The sequence below is a fragment of the Thalassophryne amazonica genome, chromosome 4, assembly GCF_902500255.1.
Source record: "Thalassophryne amazonica chromosome 4, fThaAma1.1, whole genome shotgun sequence".
NCBI lineage: Eukaryota > Metazoa > Chordata > Actinopteri > Batrachoidiformes > Batrachoididae > Thalassophryne > Thalassophryne amazonica.
In genome coordinates this window covers 117,591,065-117,606,192 of record NC_047106.1, presented here as the reverse complement: position 1 = coordinate 117,606,192, position 15,128 = coordinate 117,591,065, and the positions used below count along the sequence as shown (strand labels likewise).

Sequence of the window (15,128 nt, the reverse complement as noted above, 5' to 3'; positions counted from 1 at the left end):
TTGCAAGCCACTGTATTAAAAGCACGAGTGCATGATTTTATTTAGTAAGCTGAATGTAAGTAGATATTATAATTGTAAATACATTAAAATTATATGGATGACACAAGAAAGTCAAAACACCTATTTCCATTGTGATCCATTTAAAAATCAAATGACAAAATAACATAATAATAATACTGATAATAATAATAATATTGATAATAATGATGATAATAAAAGTGTGCATATGATATGTAATTAAAAATATATAATTAAAAGGAAATAAAATGGTTGAGATCTTCTTCTAAAAACTGTTGAGGTCTAAGATCTAAAGTTCTAAAAACAATCTGGACTTCCACACCATTCCAACTTGTTATAGAAACTTTGCATAATTTATTACCACACTGGAAAAATCAGCTACAATTTTAATAAACACTACCCAATGTAGAGCCTGCGCCAGTGTGCGTGTGTGTATACAGTGAGGAAAATAAGTATTTGAACACCCTGCGATTTGTTCTCCCACTTAGAAATCATGGAGGGGTCTGAAATTTTCATCTTAGGTGCAGGTCCACTGTGAGAAACATAATCTAAAAAACAAAATAATCCAGAAATCACAATGTATGATTTTTAATCATTTATTTGTATGTTACTGCTGCAAATAAGTATTTGAACACCTGTGAAAATCAATGTTAATATTTGGTACAGTAGCCTTTGTTTGCAATTACAGAGGTCAAACGTTTCCTGTAGTACTTGACCAAGTTTTCACACACTGCATCAGGGATTTTGGTCCACTCCTCCATACAGATCTTCTCCAAATCTTTCAGGTTTGGAGTTTCAGCTCCCTCCAAAGATTTTCTATTGAGTTCAGGTCTGGAGACTAGCCAGGGCACTCCAGGACCTTGAAATGCTTCTTACGGAGACCCTCCTTAGTTGCCCTGGCTGTGTTTGGGGTCATTGTCATGCTGGAAGACCCAGCCATGACCCATCTTCAATTGGTCTTTTCCTCACTGTATATACTGTATATATATATATATATATATATATATATATATATATATATATATATATATATATATATATATATATATATATATATATATATTAGTCTCTTCCTCTTTGTCTGAACAGATCAATAGCTTAACTAAGTTTAGTAAAAATTAACACAACCTCTTTGATGAAAGTGAAAGTAAATAAAATAAATTTGTTTTGTATATTCACACTGTAATGTGAAGTTTAAATGATTATTTTCCCCCAATACTAGGGCGCAACAATGTAGTTATTTCAAGACATGGTCTGGTACACTCATAACATTTTGAAGTGTACCAGTTTGATGTTGAACTGTAAGTCCTCCAATGGCATGCAGTGTTGCAGAGTTGAATATTGCTTTAGGAGTCACACATTGCAAGATTCTCCTTTAAAAAAAGTAAAAAGTAGCAGGGCTAAATGAAGTACGGTGGGACCACGCGCATCGAAGTGTCTTCATATTAGGCTGGGGGTCTGGGTGCCAAAATCAAATCTCAAAGAGGTTTGGAGAGCTATTATTGGCCAAGTTGAGGTACTTATGAAAGAAAAATAAATTGATTTTTCAGTTACATTTTTCTGTTTCAGTTCACAAACAGCTGCATCATCTGATCCACTGTTAAAGAAACAGTAGATTTATGTAGCGCTAATAAAAGTACAAAAAGAAAAAAAAACATTTAAATAATTTTGACATGATGAAATGTCAACACACTCAACACTGGGCACAGCTGTGCAAGTTCAGGAAAACATGGAATTGCAATTTTTTCCACTAGAATTGTAATTGGATTTTAAATTGTGATTACATCCTATAAATTACTTGCTATAAACTGAATTCCAGGTTTGTATTAGCAGTTCATGTTGTGAGATATGTACAATATTATACAAGTGTAATCACACATTCTGTTTGAAGGTTTGGAGTAATAAGCCAGAGGGAAGCTCATTCCAGAGGCACCTCGCCTCTGGAATGAGCTTTCCTGTTCCCTTCGCTCACTGGATTGTGTGGATGCTTTTAGACAGCAACTAAAGACACATTTTTTCAAACTGGCATTTTAGTTTCAACTATTTTACTGTTTTTATATTTGTATGTGTTGTTTTTTATTGTCTATTTATATCATGTGAAGCACTTTGTGACCTTGGTCTGTGAAAAGTGCTATATAAATAAAGCTTACTTACTTACTTAAGGTGGTGAGCTGTTTGTTTTAAAAATGGTGCATAAGTACTTCGACAGTGACCCAATTTTTGCCATTTTATCTTTGTACACCACCCCAACAAAGATGAAATGACACAATCAAGATGTGTTTGCAGTGTAGACCTTCACCTTTAATTCATGAGGTTTTAATAAAAATATCACTTTAACCATTAAGGAATTACAGCCACTTTTATGCACTGTCACTCCCTTTTCAGAGGCAACAATGTAACTGGTAAACTGCCAGGTGTGGCATATTCCCACATGATTCCATGGAAGGATATACAGTAGTGTTCAGAATAATAGTAGTGCTATGTGACTAAAAAGATTAATCCAGGTTTTGAGTATATTTCTTACTGTTACATGGGAAACAAGGTACCAGTAGATTCAGTAGATTCTCACAAATCCAACAAGACCAAGCATTCATGATATGCACACTCTTAAGGCTATGAAATTGGGCTATTAGTACAAAAATGTAGAAAAGGGGGTGTTCACAATAATAGTAGTGTGGCATTCAGTCAGTGAGTTCGTCAATTTTGTGGAACAAACAGGTGTGAATCAGGTGTCCCCTATTTAAGGATGAAGCCAGCACCTGTTGAACATGCTTTTCTCTTTGAAAGCCTGAGGAAAATGGGACATTCAAGACGTTCAGAAGAACAGCGTAGTTTGATTAAAAAGTTGATTGGAGAGGGGAAACTTATACGCAGGTGCAAAAAATTATAGGCTGTTCATCTACAATGATCTCCAATGCTTTAAAATGGACAAAAAAAACAGAGATGCGTGGAAGAAAACAGAAAACAACCATCAAAATGGACAGAAGAATAACCAGAATGGCAAAGGCTCACCCTTTGATCAGCTCCAGGATGATCAAAGACAGTCTGGAGTTACCTGTAAGTGCTGTGACAGTTAGAAAACGCCTGTGTGAAGCTAATTTATTTGCAAGAATCCCCCGCAAAGTCACTCTGTTAAATAAAAGACATGTGCAGAAGAGGTTACAATTTGCCAAAGAACACATCAACTGGCCTAAAGAGAAATGCAGGAATATTTTGTGAACTGATGAGAGTAAAATTGTTCTTTTTAGGTCCAAGGGCCGCAGACAGTTTGTGAGACGAACCCCAAACTCTGAATTCAAGCCACAGTTCACAATGAAGTCAGTGAAGCATGGTGGTGCAAGCATCATGATATGGGCCTGTTTCTCCTACTATGGTGTTGGGCCTATATATCGCATACCAGGTATCATGGATCAGTTTGTACATGTCAAAATACTTGAAGAGGTCATGTTGCCTTATGCTGAAGAGGACATGCCCTTGAAATGGGTGTTTCAACAAGACAATGACCCCAAGCACACTAGTAAACGAGCAAAATCTTGGTTCCAAACCAACAAAATTAATTCCTCGCAGATGTGAAGAAATCATGAAAAACTGTGGACCCCTTTTTCTACTTTTTTTTAATGATATCCCAATTTCATAGCCTTAAGAGTGTGCATATCATGAATGTTTGGTCTTGTTGGATTTGTGACAATTTACTGAATCTACTGGTACCTTGTTTCCCATGTAACAATAAGAAATATAGTCAAAACCTGGATTAATCTTTTTAGTCACATAGCACTACTATTATTCTGAACACTACTGTATATATATATAAAAAAAAGAAAAAAAAAAGCTGCTGAATTTGCTCCAGGTGCTGAATATCCATTTGGTCGCTGTTCATCGAAACACTCCACATGTGGTCCAAAGGAGCTGAAAAAAGTGAACGAAGCCTTAGCTAGGCTGGGATGGGGTGGGGGGTCCATAGCACCAGAGATGTATTGCAAAAACTGTCAGAGTAACCAAATCAACAATTTGGTTCATTTTTAAATAGTAAGCCCAAGAAAGACAACAAAAGTGGAATAAGGCAGAATTCTTTACATTTACTGTTTCTCAAATATGAGTCTGCAGCCTTGGTTTGAATGCACAAATATGTCTGTTAAGTCATGTATGTTGCCATTTCATAGGTGTTTTATATTTATATCATCAGACTAAATTGTGTTTTTAACTTCACATCACCATCTAGTTTTCAGCATCACAATGCGTAAAGGCAGATTTTCATTTTTGAAATATTGTGCCAGAGTATAATGTGACAACCGTTTAGGATTGGGCAGCTGGATGGCTGACATCACAGTGTGGATGCACAATTGTGATGTTGCATGATTCCATTAGCCCTGCGATAACATAAAAATAGCTTTATTAGTTTGTGAAAGAAATTTCCCTGTAGATTAAACCGAGTACTTACGAATATGTACTTTAAGCCAGCCAGTGTCAGGCAGAGAGTCCACAGATAAATGATGGAGGCGAGTCTTTATTTGTATCTACAATGGACGAAATGCTTAAAGGCTGTACTATGGGAGGCTTACAGTGACCCACTGCCAGCTCAGAGGCCACTCCCAATTTAAGCCCCGTAAAAATTTTTAAAAATGAGTTTATCATCCCCGTCCGCATGCCGAACGTGGCCTGCATCAATTTATTTATTTTTTTATGTTCGCAAATTTCATTGACAGCGGTACAGCTGGTTCAAGAACTGATACATCTGCTAGGTGGCAGGTATGCATTGGCCAAAAACGGTCATTGACAACTACACAGCAATAGCTCCATGTCACTCACACACAGTATGCATGTTTATCACGCTTCTAGGGTGCAGCACACTGACTGTATTCAACATGAAAACAAAATTTATTTTAAAAATATCTATCCAAGTTCGTAACTTGCTATGCCTAACTTCCTAACTTGCTATTACTTCCTAACCTGTTTCTAAGAAAATTAAAAAAAAATCCGCCCGCCCTCACCACTTTTTTTCTGATGCCAAAGACGATAAACTAATGTTTTGGTTTTGGTTTTTTTATGGGGCCTTACTGTCCAATTTTCACAAAGCATAGAAATACAGTGTATCCAAAAAGTATTTACAGTGCTTCACTTTTTTCCTAGTTGTACGTTAACAGCCTTATTACAAAATGGAGTAAATTCATTTTTTCCCTCAAATTTCTACTCACAACACCCCATAATGACAACATGAAAAAAGTTTTTTGAAAGTTTGTAAATTTATAAAAAAACAAAAACAAAAACAAAACAAAACAAAACAAAAAAATCCCTAAGAAATCACACGTGCATAAGTATTCACATCTTTGCCATGCAGCCTGTATCCACTGAACATCTTTGAGATGCTTCTACAACTTAACTGGAGTCCACCTGGGCTAAATTCAGTTGACTGGAAGTGATTTGGAAACAGCTGTCTACATATAAGGTCCCACAGTTGACAGCAGATGTCACAGCACAAACCAAACATAAAGTCAAAGGAATTGTCTGTAGATCACTGAGACAGGACGGACAACAGAATGTGGAAAAAGTGCAGTGCTGTGAATACTTTCTGGATGCACTGTAGGTAATCTGAGATACCAAAAATACGAGGTACTGAATTATGCAGACCTGTGCCGAAGCTAAACCATGACTTTGCTGTGGCTATGCTAGATGGTTGCAAGCTGAATGTGAGCTGGGGTGAAGCATGGAGTCAAAGTGTGATCTGACTAATTTAAAAAAGAAAAAGAAAAAGAAAATAAAACAAAAAGCCTTTTTTACACTTTTGCTGAATGATGAACCCCAGGAATTATATTACTCACCTGCTGCGAATGCAGCTAGGCGACAGTTTCTTTGGCGAAAATCAGCTGAGATACGATGGTACTCGGCCCATTGATGTTAAATTAGTAATAGTAAATAAATAAAAAGAGCAAATAAATCGTAATTAATTTATGAAGACATTTTAAAAGTGTAAAATACAATATGTATAAAGTACAATCTCCCAACCGACATTTCTTTGACCATCTCAAAGTTTCACTGTCAACTTTGTGACATGCAAATGAAGCAAATGTCACCGACCCTAACTCTGTTTCAACTTTAATATCAGAAATCTTTAGTTTCATGTAGCTACAGATGATGTCTGGCACTCACTTTCCATCAAAGGGGTTGGCTCCGGGGATGACGTGGGTGCTGTCCCTGCCCACAAGGAAGTGTACACGGTCATAGAAAGTCTGCAGGTTGCTCTGTGCAGATGACATCTGCGTCTCCTGGATGATGTCCAGAGGGTCCGGGGAGCCCACACACAGAGAGGTGGTGTGACACGTCGCCTGCAGACAGCAGTCTGGATCCATGCAATCCACCAGGCCATCTGCCAAGGTTAAACAAGTCACACACACACTCGCTCATTAAACAAAATCCCACACCTGGAAAAAGAAACGGCGTTTAATTATGACTAGATCCATGTCATGGTTTTTTCCGGGGAACATCTGAACTCCTTGAGCACACTTTTCTATCTGTGAGCTGGTTGAAACAATTCGGGAGAGCTGCTGTGCAAAGCACTTTACTTTTCTGAAGTGGGTCATTGGACTCCTACCCTCTGCTTCCAGGGACCGATGTGGCCAGATGGGCGATAAAAATAAACCCCACTGTCAGGAGTCAGTCAAACCCCAGGAGCACCCCAACTTAGCTATTGAGAGGCTTGTTGTCACTGCACAGTGAAGGGGAGAAAAACTGTCCCTGCATAAATAAGCGTGACTTCTGCCCAGCTCCAACACACAATGATGTTAAAGAAGTCACGTCTCCCACTTGGCATCAGTGATGCTGCAGGCTCCATTCTGAATCTGTGTGAGTTCTAAGAGCTGCTCAGGGCTGGTTGGAGGGCAAAGCAGAGACACCCCCCCCCCCCCCCACAACCCCACCCACACACACATCTCCTGGGCCAGTCCATGCTGGAAACCTCAGACCAGCTGTTATTCTTTATTAAAGATCCTTGTCCAGAAAAAGGGTTTCCCTCACTATCACATATCATAATTAATACAGCTGTATATGTAAACATGATTATGTCCTTTAGGGCTTTTATACACTGAGAACAATACCATATTATATTTTCACATCAAGTAAATGCAAGGTTATTGCATGTATTTATCTGAAAACCTCTAGACAAAAAGTTTTATTGTTCTGCATGTGCAGTACTGTGCAAAAATATTAAACACCATACCCCAAAGTGATAGTTATTGCCCCTCCTGGCCCATGCACAATTTGTGGTGATGCAATCCATAAGGGATTTAATTTTTTTTTTTTTTTTTATGTTACAAATAATTTGACATGATATTCAGGACAGAACAGCAAGTCCACCAATCAGCTTTGCAGCCACTTTGTGATGTAGTGGGTCATCCGCTGTGACAAAAGCATGAGCCTGGCATTAATTATGTAGTCAAATCCCATCTGGTTAAGCGTCCCTGTTGATGTTCAGCCAATGTCAGAAGGCACTGCTGGTGGTTGTTGGTGATTTTACCTCCATCGTTGTCCTTGGCATCACTGCAGGCAGTTTCCATAGAGGTGTCACAGCCATTGCCCCTCCAGCCCAGCTGGCACACACAGTACCAGCCATTGTTACCCAGAGTGCACCTACCATTTCCGTTGCACAAACCGGGACAGCCCTCTGTTCAACAAAACGACAAAAACAGAGGTTGGCGCCGAATATCAAACACAACAGAACAGCAGATAAATAATATATGCGGCTGCATGTGTGTGGAAAAAAAAATAAGCAAAACAAAACAATGACAGCAACGTGCTGCTCTCGTTGATGCTGTTGTTTGTTATAAATACTCCTCAGATGGCTGCAGACTGCAGGCATCTTATCATTTTAAACAAGTGAGAGCAGCTGTAATGAGCCTGAGCTGAAGCTGATTGATTTAATAGACTTTTTTTTATCCTTCTACAGTAAAATCAGATAATAGAGATCTTCCAGATCAATAGTCACTCATTGCAACAGTAGTATGGACTCCCAGGTGTAAATGTCAGCACCCCTGCACAAAGGTGGATTAGGTTTTATGTGGCCATGTGTTCATTATGAACATTAATGCCGCTGTCATCTGCAAAACACAATGAGACCTAATTAGATACTCCAAAAGTCTGCGTGCATTATTTTTTTCAATAAGCTGCCGACAAACTCCTCTGAACCATCAATGGGTTTCATTTTTCGGTAGTGCAGCGGATAACTGAAAAATGCTTCAAACGGTGATGCATGCACCAAGTTTGGCACACATACTCCTTAGACATTACTCGTTTAAAAATGCTGAGTGGCCACATGAACTTTCAATAGGCGGCCAAGTAGGGGTCAATCACAGATGCTCCAATCATATTCAAAGGTATTCCATATTATTTGTCTGATCATAAAGATTCCAAAAAGGTATAGTTTGGACTATCTGTGAATGAATGTTATGGAGTTATGGAGTAAAAACAGCAAGAATGGTGACAAAGGTCAATTTCAATTTGTACAGGGGTCAAAGGTTAAAGTTGCTCCAAGTTTGGTAAAAAGTGATGCGAAATTATTAGTTGAGTGAATACGGTTTTAAAAAGGAATGATTTGCATCATGTATCTGCTTAGTTATCATGTTACAGGGTAACATATGTCACATGTCATAGAATCCAATGGATGCCGATATTGTTTAACCTTTACTTTGCAAACCAAGCACTCAACACAGTCAAAACTATTCCATTTATTAATCCTATTTGCTCAACCAGTAATATGCACCACTTTTTACCACAATTGGAGCAACTTTAACTTTTGACCCCTGTACAAAGTGAAATTGACCTTTGTCACCATTCTTGCTGTTTTTACTCCATAACTCCATAACATTCATTCACAGATTATCCAAACTATACCTTTTTGGAATCTTTATGATCAGACAAATAATATGGAATACCTTTCAATATGATTGGAGCATCTTTTAATTTTGACTCCTGTGTAATTCTTCAATTGACCCCTATTTGACCGCCTATTGAATGTTCATGTGACCAATGTCATTTTTATAAGAGTAATGTCTAAGGAGTACATGTGCCAAATTTGGTGCTTGCATCACCATTTGAAGGATCCCTCAGTAAATATTCACTTATCTGCTGCACTACGGAGAGAGCTCCATCATTAAAAATGCCTCCCCCCAACCTGGATTTAGTTTTTTTTGTTTCCTAACTGTGTTCCCAGGCGTCTGACCCCAGCAGGGCACAAAGCAGGCTGCAGCAAAACGGCAACTCAAACATTTTCCTGTTTTCTCTGGATCACGCATCAAAATCGGCGTGGATCAGAGGGTTATCTTGCCCATTTTTCCAGCTCCGTTTGGTATTTATCTGGCATGCCCTCACCGTCGAGCAGGCTAACATCTCCAGATATCAAACGATGAAATCTGTCACAGACTGTGTTGTGAGAAAGCTGCCTTGAAAGAAGGAATGTTACTCTGACCCATTTTGTCAACTAAAGAGAGCAGGGCGCCCGTCTCGCTGCTCTTACATCACACAGGCAGAACAGACGGGAGAGAGTGAGAGTGTCAGGACAGCAGCGCTCAACGCCAGGCATGTGTCGAGGAGAGAAAAATCAGACACTTGTGTAAAAGAAAACAAACCAAGAAAGCAAACTGCTAGAAAAAAATGAAACGGAGGCGACTTTAGGAAGATATAACGTGGAATACAAAATAGATCAGACGATTAGCTGTGTGCCAGCATAAAACATCACTCAGATTTTGATGGTGACACAATAAACAGTGTCGTGACATGATTTATGGTACAGCGACGGATCAATGAGCAATCTACAATTACGCACTTCATTACACATTCATGCTTTATTAATGAAGATCTCAACAACAAAAGGCAGCAAAGCTGAGCTGTTATTTAAACTATTTCAGCAGCCATGGGGCCGGCGATTGTCACTGAGATTCTCTGTGATTAAACAGGGATAGAAGTGAGGTAAGAAGAAAAAAAAAACACTGAGAATCTTGTGGCAAGTAAGTGGAACCAGAGGGTCAGCTGCAAAGATAGTGAAATTACATAATTTTCTATATCAGATTCAAAAGTAAGTCTCTTCAGTTTCTCCCTGTTTTTTTTTTTTGTTTCACTCGGAATGCCCACAGCAGAAACAAGGTGGCTCTGCATGTTGATTTAGCACAACTTTTACTCCAGATGACCTTCCTGACGCAACTCCACATTACATGAAGAATGGACGGTGTTGCCTTCAACTGGGAAACGCCTGCACTGTAAATAAGGGCATTTAACTGCTTGGCCACCCCCCCACCTCGCCCCTTGCAGGATAACAAATTCAATATCAAGGTAAAAAAAAGTGAAAACAAAAAAAAAAAATTAGCTCAAATGTTAAGATGAAAATACATATTCTCTCAAGCTTTGAGTGAAGATTCATAAATATGATTTCACTGTGTTTATGAAATACCGTCTTTTCCAGAGTATAAGCTGCACCTGTTAAAAAAAGGCCTCTTGAAGAGGACAAACACATACATAAGTCATACTGGTCAAATAAGTTGCAGAGCCTCCCAAACTAGTAAACAAACCACGACTTATACTCTGGAAAATATGGCACATATAATAAAATCACATGAGCCACAGGTATCAATAGATAAATATCAATGTACAGGAGATAATTAAACTAAGTACCACTTGAACAACAGAGTTGTTTGTTCTTTCTTTGAATTCCTTCTGCTTACAAAAAGAGATGACATAATGCTATTTAATTAATCAACCATTTAGTCTTATTACGTTTACTCTTATATGTCTATTTTTATTTATTTGTCAGTTTGTCTGTTAGCAGGACTACGTCAAAACTACTGCACGGATTCTCACCAAATTTTCACGACAGAGAGATATTAGGGCATGGAAGACTCTATTAAATTTTGGAGGTGATACGGATCTGGATTCTGGATCAAGATTTCACTTTATATAGGCTGTGAAGAATTACATAAAAAACTACTTCACAGATTCTCGCCACATTTGCACCACAGACAGATATTAGGGCATGGAAGAGGCCACTGAATTTTGGAGGTGATCCGGATTGACGCATATCAGAAATCGTGGATTGCTTTTGTTTAACATTATATGATTGTGCTACAACTTGTTTGGCCAGTAGATGTCAGAATGATGACGTGCTACCATGGTGACCCCTAAAGGGAGCAGATGGAAGAAGGAGAAGACGACGTCAGTATGACACTTCAAGTAATGATGCTTTGACACCATTCAATATTTAAATGAGACAAAGTTTCCTCTCATCATTCCTAACACAATTCTGTGATGTTTTGTTGCAGCAAGCTGTCCCTGACTCCACTGTATGTGCCAATGAGGTACTATGAAACTATGGTTCATGACTCACTTGGACACGGCACACACAAGATTCAAATTTGGTATACACCTGCAAACTAGAAAGATTTATTTAAAACAAAATGTTTTGATTACAAGACAGGGCACAGCACCGCAACTTATGGTTACATTATGCTTGCCGACATAGGTAACATCAGGACAAACTCACTCACCTTCAAACAGTTTTGGGTTCATTGTTTAGGTGTATCTATAAATCTGACGTGTTTTTGGTCTAAAATGCAAAACGGCACATTTGCAAGCCGCTTTTGACACTAGTTCTACATTTTGAACTTTGAAAGTATTTCATCTGAATTGTTTTTTTTTCTAAAGAGTTGGCGCAAAGCTGACCATGTGGCAAAAATTAGCCAGTGATAATGGTCAAATCATATGTGTATGCATGTGGCAAAATTTGGAATCAAACAAGCCAGACAAAACAAGAAAGACAATATATACCAAGCCAAAAAAAAAAGGATAATGTGAAATTATGCATCTAAATTTCTGAAAATTGCATCAGTTTACCACTGTTAAAGGCCGACCAGAGTTTCAAGCCTGTTTTATCACGTGAGCGGCGTCAAAATAGTGTTAATGTGTATCTGCACGTAAATCCAGCTATTTTACTTATTTATTCGCCGAAAATTCCAGGTTGTTGTGCATTTGGAGGCACAAATAGACACAACAAGGGCTTCAAGATGTACAGATTCCCTTCAGATCTGAACAGAAGAAACATTTGGGAAAATAAAGTCAGCCATATGGGATGAAAGCTGACACCATCGTCAAAGTTTGAGAGGTAAATTTATTGTTCAGTCCCATGTACAATAAAACTCACCTAAACTGTCATCGTATAAACCGGATATTGACAGTCACCGGACAAAAGAATAAACACCATATATAATGTATTTTGTACAACGGATTTTCGCTCACATTGGATAAAATGTCCCATCCGATCTCAATGTATTTCCATTAAACCTCTCGTATGTGGGACCGGAGTCATTTCCGTGATTAAAAGCCCAACCGTTTATTTTTTCACACCGTGTTCAGACTTGGAGCCGCAGCCTGGATGTGCGCCTGTTAAATCAGACACAATAAAAAGCTGCTTTCACTGCTTCGTCTGCCATCATATTATAATAATTTGCTGTAGTGCACACGCAGATAACATTTTGATAATGGATCAAATACATTTGGCAGAAAAAAATTTTCAGAGGAAATTTTGACCCGGTCATTAATGAGCACATGTCCTGATTCAGGATTCACCATAGATGTTCGGCACCTCCTGACTGTAACTAATCCGTTACATACATATTGCTCACATCAGATAAAATGTCCCGTCCGATCACAATGTATTTCCATTAAAAACCCTGAGCAGTCTGGACGTGCAGAGGTACAAATTAAAGTTCAGCTCTGACACTCGCCAATTTGAGTAAAGTGGGGCTGGGGTCATCTCCCTGATTAAAAGTCGGACTGTTTATTTGTATCACACCGTGTTCAGCCTGGGACCTAAAGCCTGACGTGCACCTGTTAAATCAGACACAAACGACTGTGATTTGACACGTTTCTGCTTTCAATCCTTTGTCTCCCATCATATTATAACAGTTTTTACAGTGCACGCACTGATTACAAATGGATCAGAAAAGTCTGCAACTTTACAGCAGATAGTCAGAAAAAGAGGAAATTGTACAGCTTACCTTTGATTTGGAGGGGATGATTGTAAAAAGAAGAGCTTGTTGAGGGTCAAATTAGTCCAGAATAAAGAATAATCCAGAGACAAAACTGTCACGCACATCAATGCATGACACAGAGTTACAGAGCTGCAGCTGCATAATGGCCCAGTCACACGGCACTTAACGAAGGGAAACGAAGCCCTAAAGAAACAAGAAATCTGGACTTTCGTTGGCATCGTTTAACCTTCGCGCAGCTTCGTTCCTGCAGCTGGCGCTTCGTCAGGATTTTTAGACTGTTGAAAAATTTGAACGAAGGGTAATGAAAACCTCAATTCATCCATGTTTCGTTTTGCTGTCATTCTTGACATTTTAAATTGTTTGTTTAGTTTTTGTAACGTTATTGTTTAGTTTGACTTCGTTCAACGGGTTAAATGTTTTCACACAGTGCAGAAGCTGGTCTGTGAGCACTGAGGCTGCTGCTGCGTACATGTACCATGTTAAATTACAGGGCAAACTCAGCCTGTTTGCTTGGATTTTTTTATCTAGGTGGGGGGTCAGCTTCACTGGGCTCAGGCACCTTATATAGGCCAGAATTAATCTTTTGTGTGGACACAATTAATTATTTTGCCACAAGCAACTGTTGAATTTGAAACAACAAAAAAGTTGTGTAATTTCCGACTGCACTTGAACGCAGCGGCAGCAGCAGCTGCTGCGTGCGCTTATTATTTTTTATTAAATATAACAATATGAGTGTAGGAATGACATTCCAGCCCTTCTGTATATGTGGCAACAGGTAGATGATTCAGATGATTATATAAAGAGCTGTTCTGGAAGGAAGAATTCAGGTTGTGGATCAGCTGCAGCTGGTGGAAACAACTGCACATATGGAAAGACAATGTGTGTTCACATGGGCTGATCAATTTACTGCTCTGATATATTCAATCATCTTTACACTTATCCGTCCCAGCGCCGAGTCCTGGAACTCAGAGATGCAGACACACACTGCTCCAGCTGTAGTTCCAGGCGCGTTTCATTTAAAGCGTCGAGATTGTTAGCTTCGTTTTTTTAAGTTCCTATTTCATCCCTTTTGCGCTCTTGCTTCGCAGGCTGTTCGGTGATAAAGCCCTTTCGTCCACCTTTTCTCAACGAATTGTGATTTTTTACATTTTTCCCTTCGTTCTGGAATCGTTGTGTGAAGTGTGACTGGGCTATAAATCAGGCTTTAAATTAATTAAATAAATCATCATAAATTGTAAATTAATGTAAATTTGATAGCTTAACTATTTTTTATATTTATTTTGATAGTACCTGTGCCTGGATGTGTTGCTGTATGTGGTTAAATGATTTTAAAAAAAGTTGAAAACATTAAAGGTTCATTCAACTCTTCAGTACAGTTGGAACCAAAATGGCACCTTGTTCTGAGCTGACGCCACGCTCTCAATTAAGGCACTCTTGCTTAAACTGCACCTGAAGTTTGGTCAAAGTGACCCCCCCCCCCCCCCCCCCCCAAAAAAAAACCCACAGAATTTAAAGTTTAAGTAAAAAAAATGTAAGGTCTAATTGTTGCATAACCCTATTTAATGAACGATTTCCACAGTGGTGGCCAATGATTGATTTGTAAATGTCAGAAATGTTCACAAAACTGTCAAACTAATGTCATATTTTCAAACTTATATCTCTATCTATCTATGCATCTATCTATGTATTTATCTATACACACACACACACACACACACACACACACACACACACACACAAACATATATATGTATGTGTGTGTGAAGAGTTCAGAGTATCACCATTTTTTTTACATGAAGAAAAATGCAGTTTCATGGGATTTCAATTAAAATTTATTTCAAAAAAAGCACAGATTTCCAAATGAGAATTTGTTCAAATTCTTTAACATTTTTCACAATGAGCTACAAAAGTAGCCAAGTGCACAGTGGACTCAATAAAAAGTTTGTGGATTTACGGATACTGTGTTTTGCAGCTGAACCCTTCATATATAACATGTTTGTGCATTGAAACTGCAACTTGAAAAAAATTGTTGTATATTGCTGCAGTTGCATTTTTTAATTCTTTCATTAACATTCATTGATATCA

At 38.5% G+C, this 15,128-nt stretch overlaps 1 protein-coding gene across 9 annotated transcripts in view; it reads right to left on the bottom strand.

Moving 5' to 3' along the window:
• tenm4 (teneurin transmembrane protein 4) overlaps positions 1-15,128 on the bottom strand; it is a 626,167-nt gene that overhangs the window by 213,777 nt on the left and 397,262 nt on the right. For all 9 annotated transcript variants that reach the window (XM_034168462.1, XM_034168463.1, XM_034168464.1 and 6 more), the window contains 2 exons: positions 7,526-7,672; positions 6,163-6,379 (listed from right to left, as the gene is read on the bottom strand). In XM_034168462.1, coding sequence (XP_034024353.1) covers positions 6,163-6,379; positions 7,526-7,672 — 364 coding nt within the window. The remainder of the gene's footprint in view (positions 1-6,162; positions 6,380-7,525; positions 7,673-15,128) is intronic.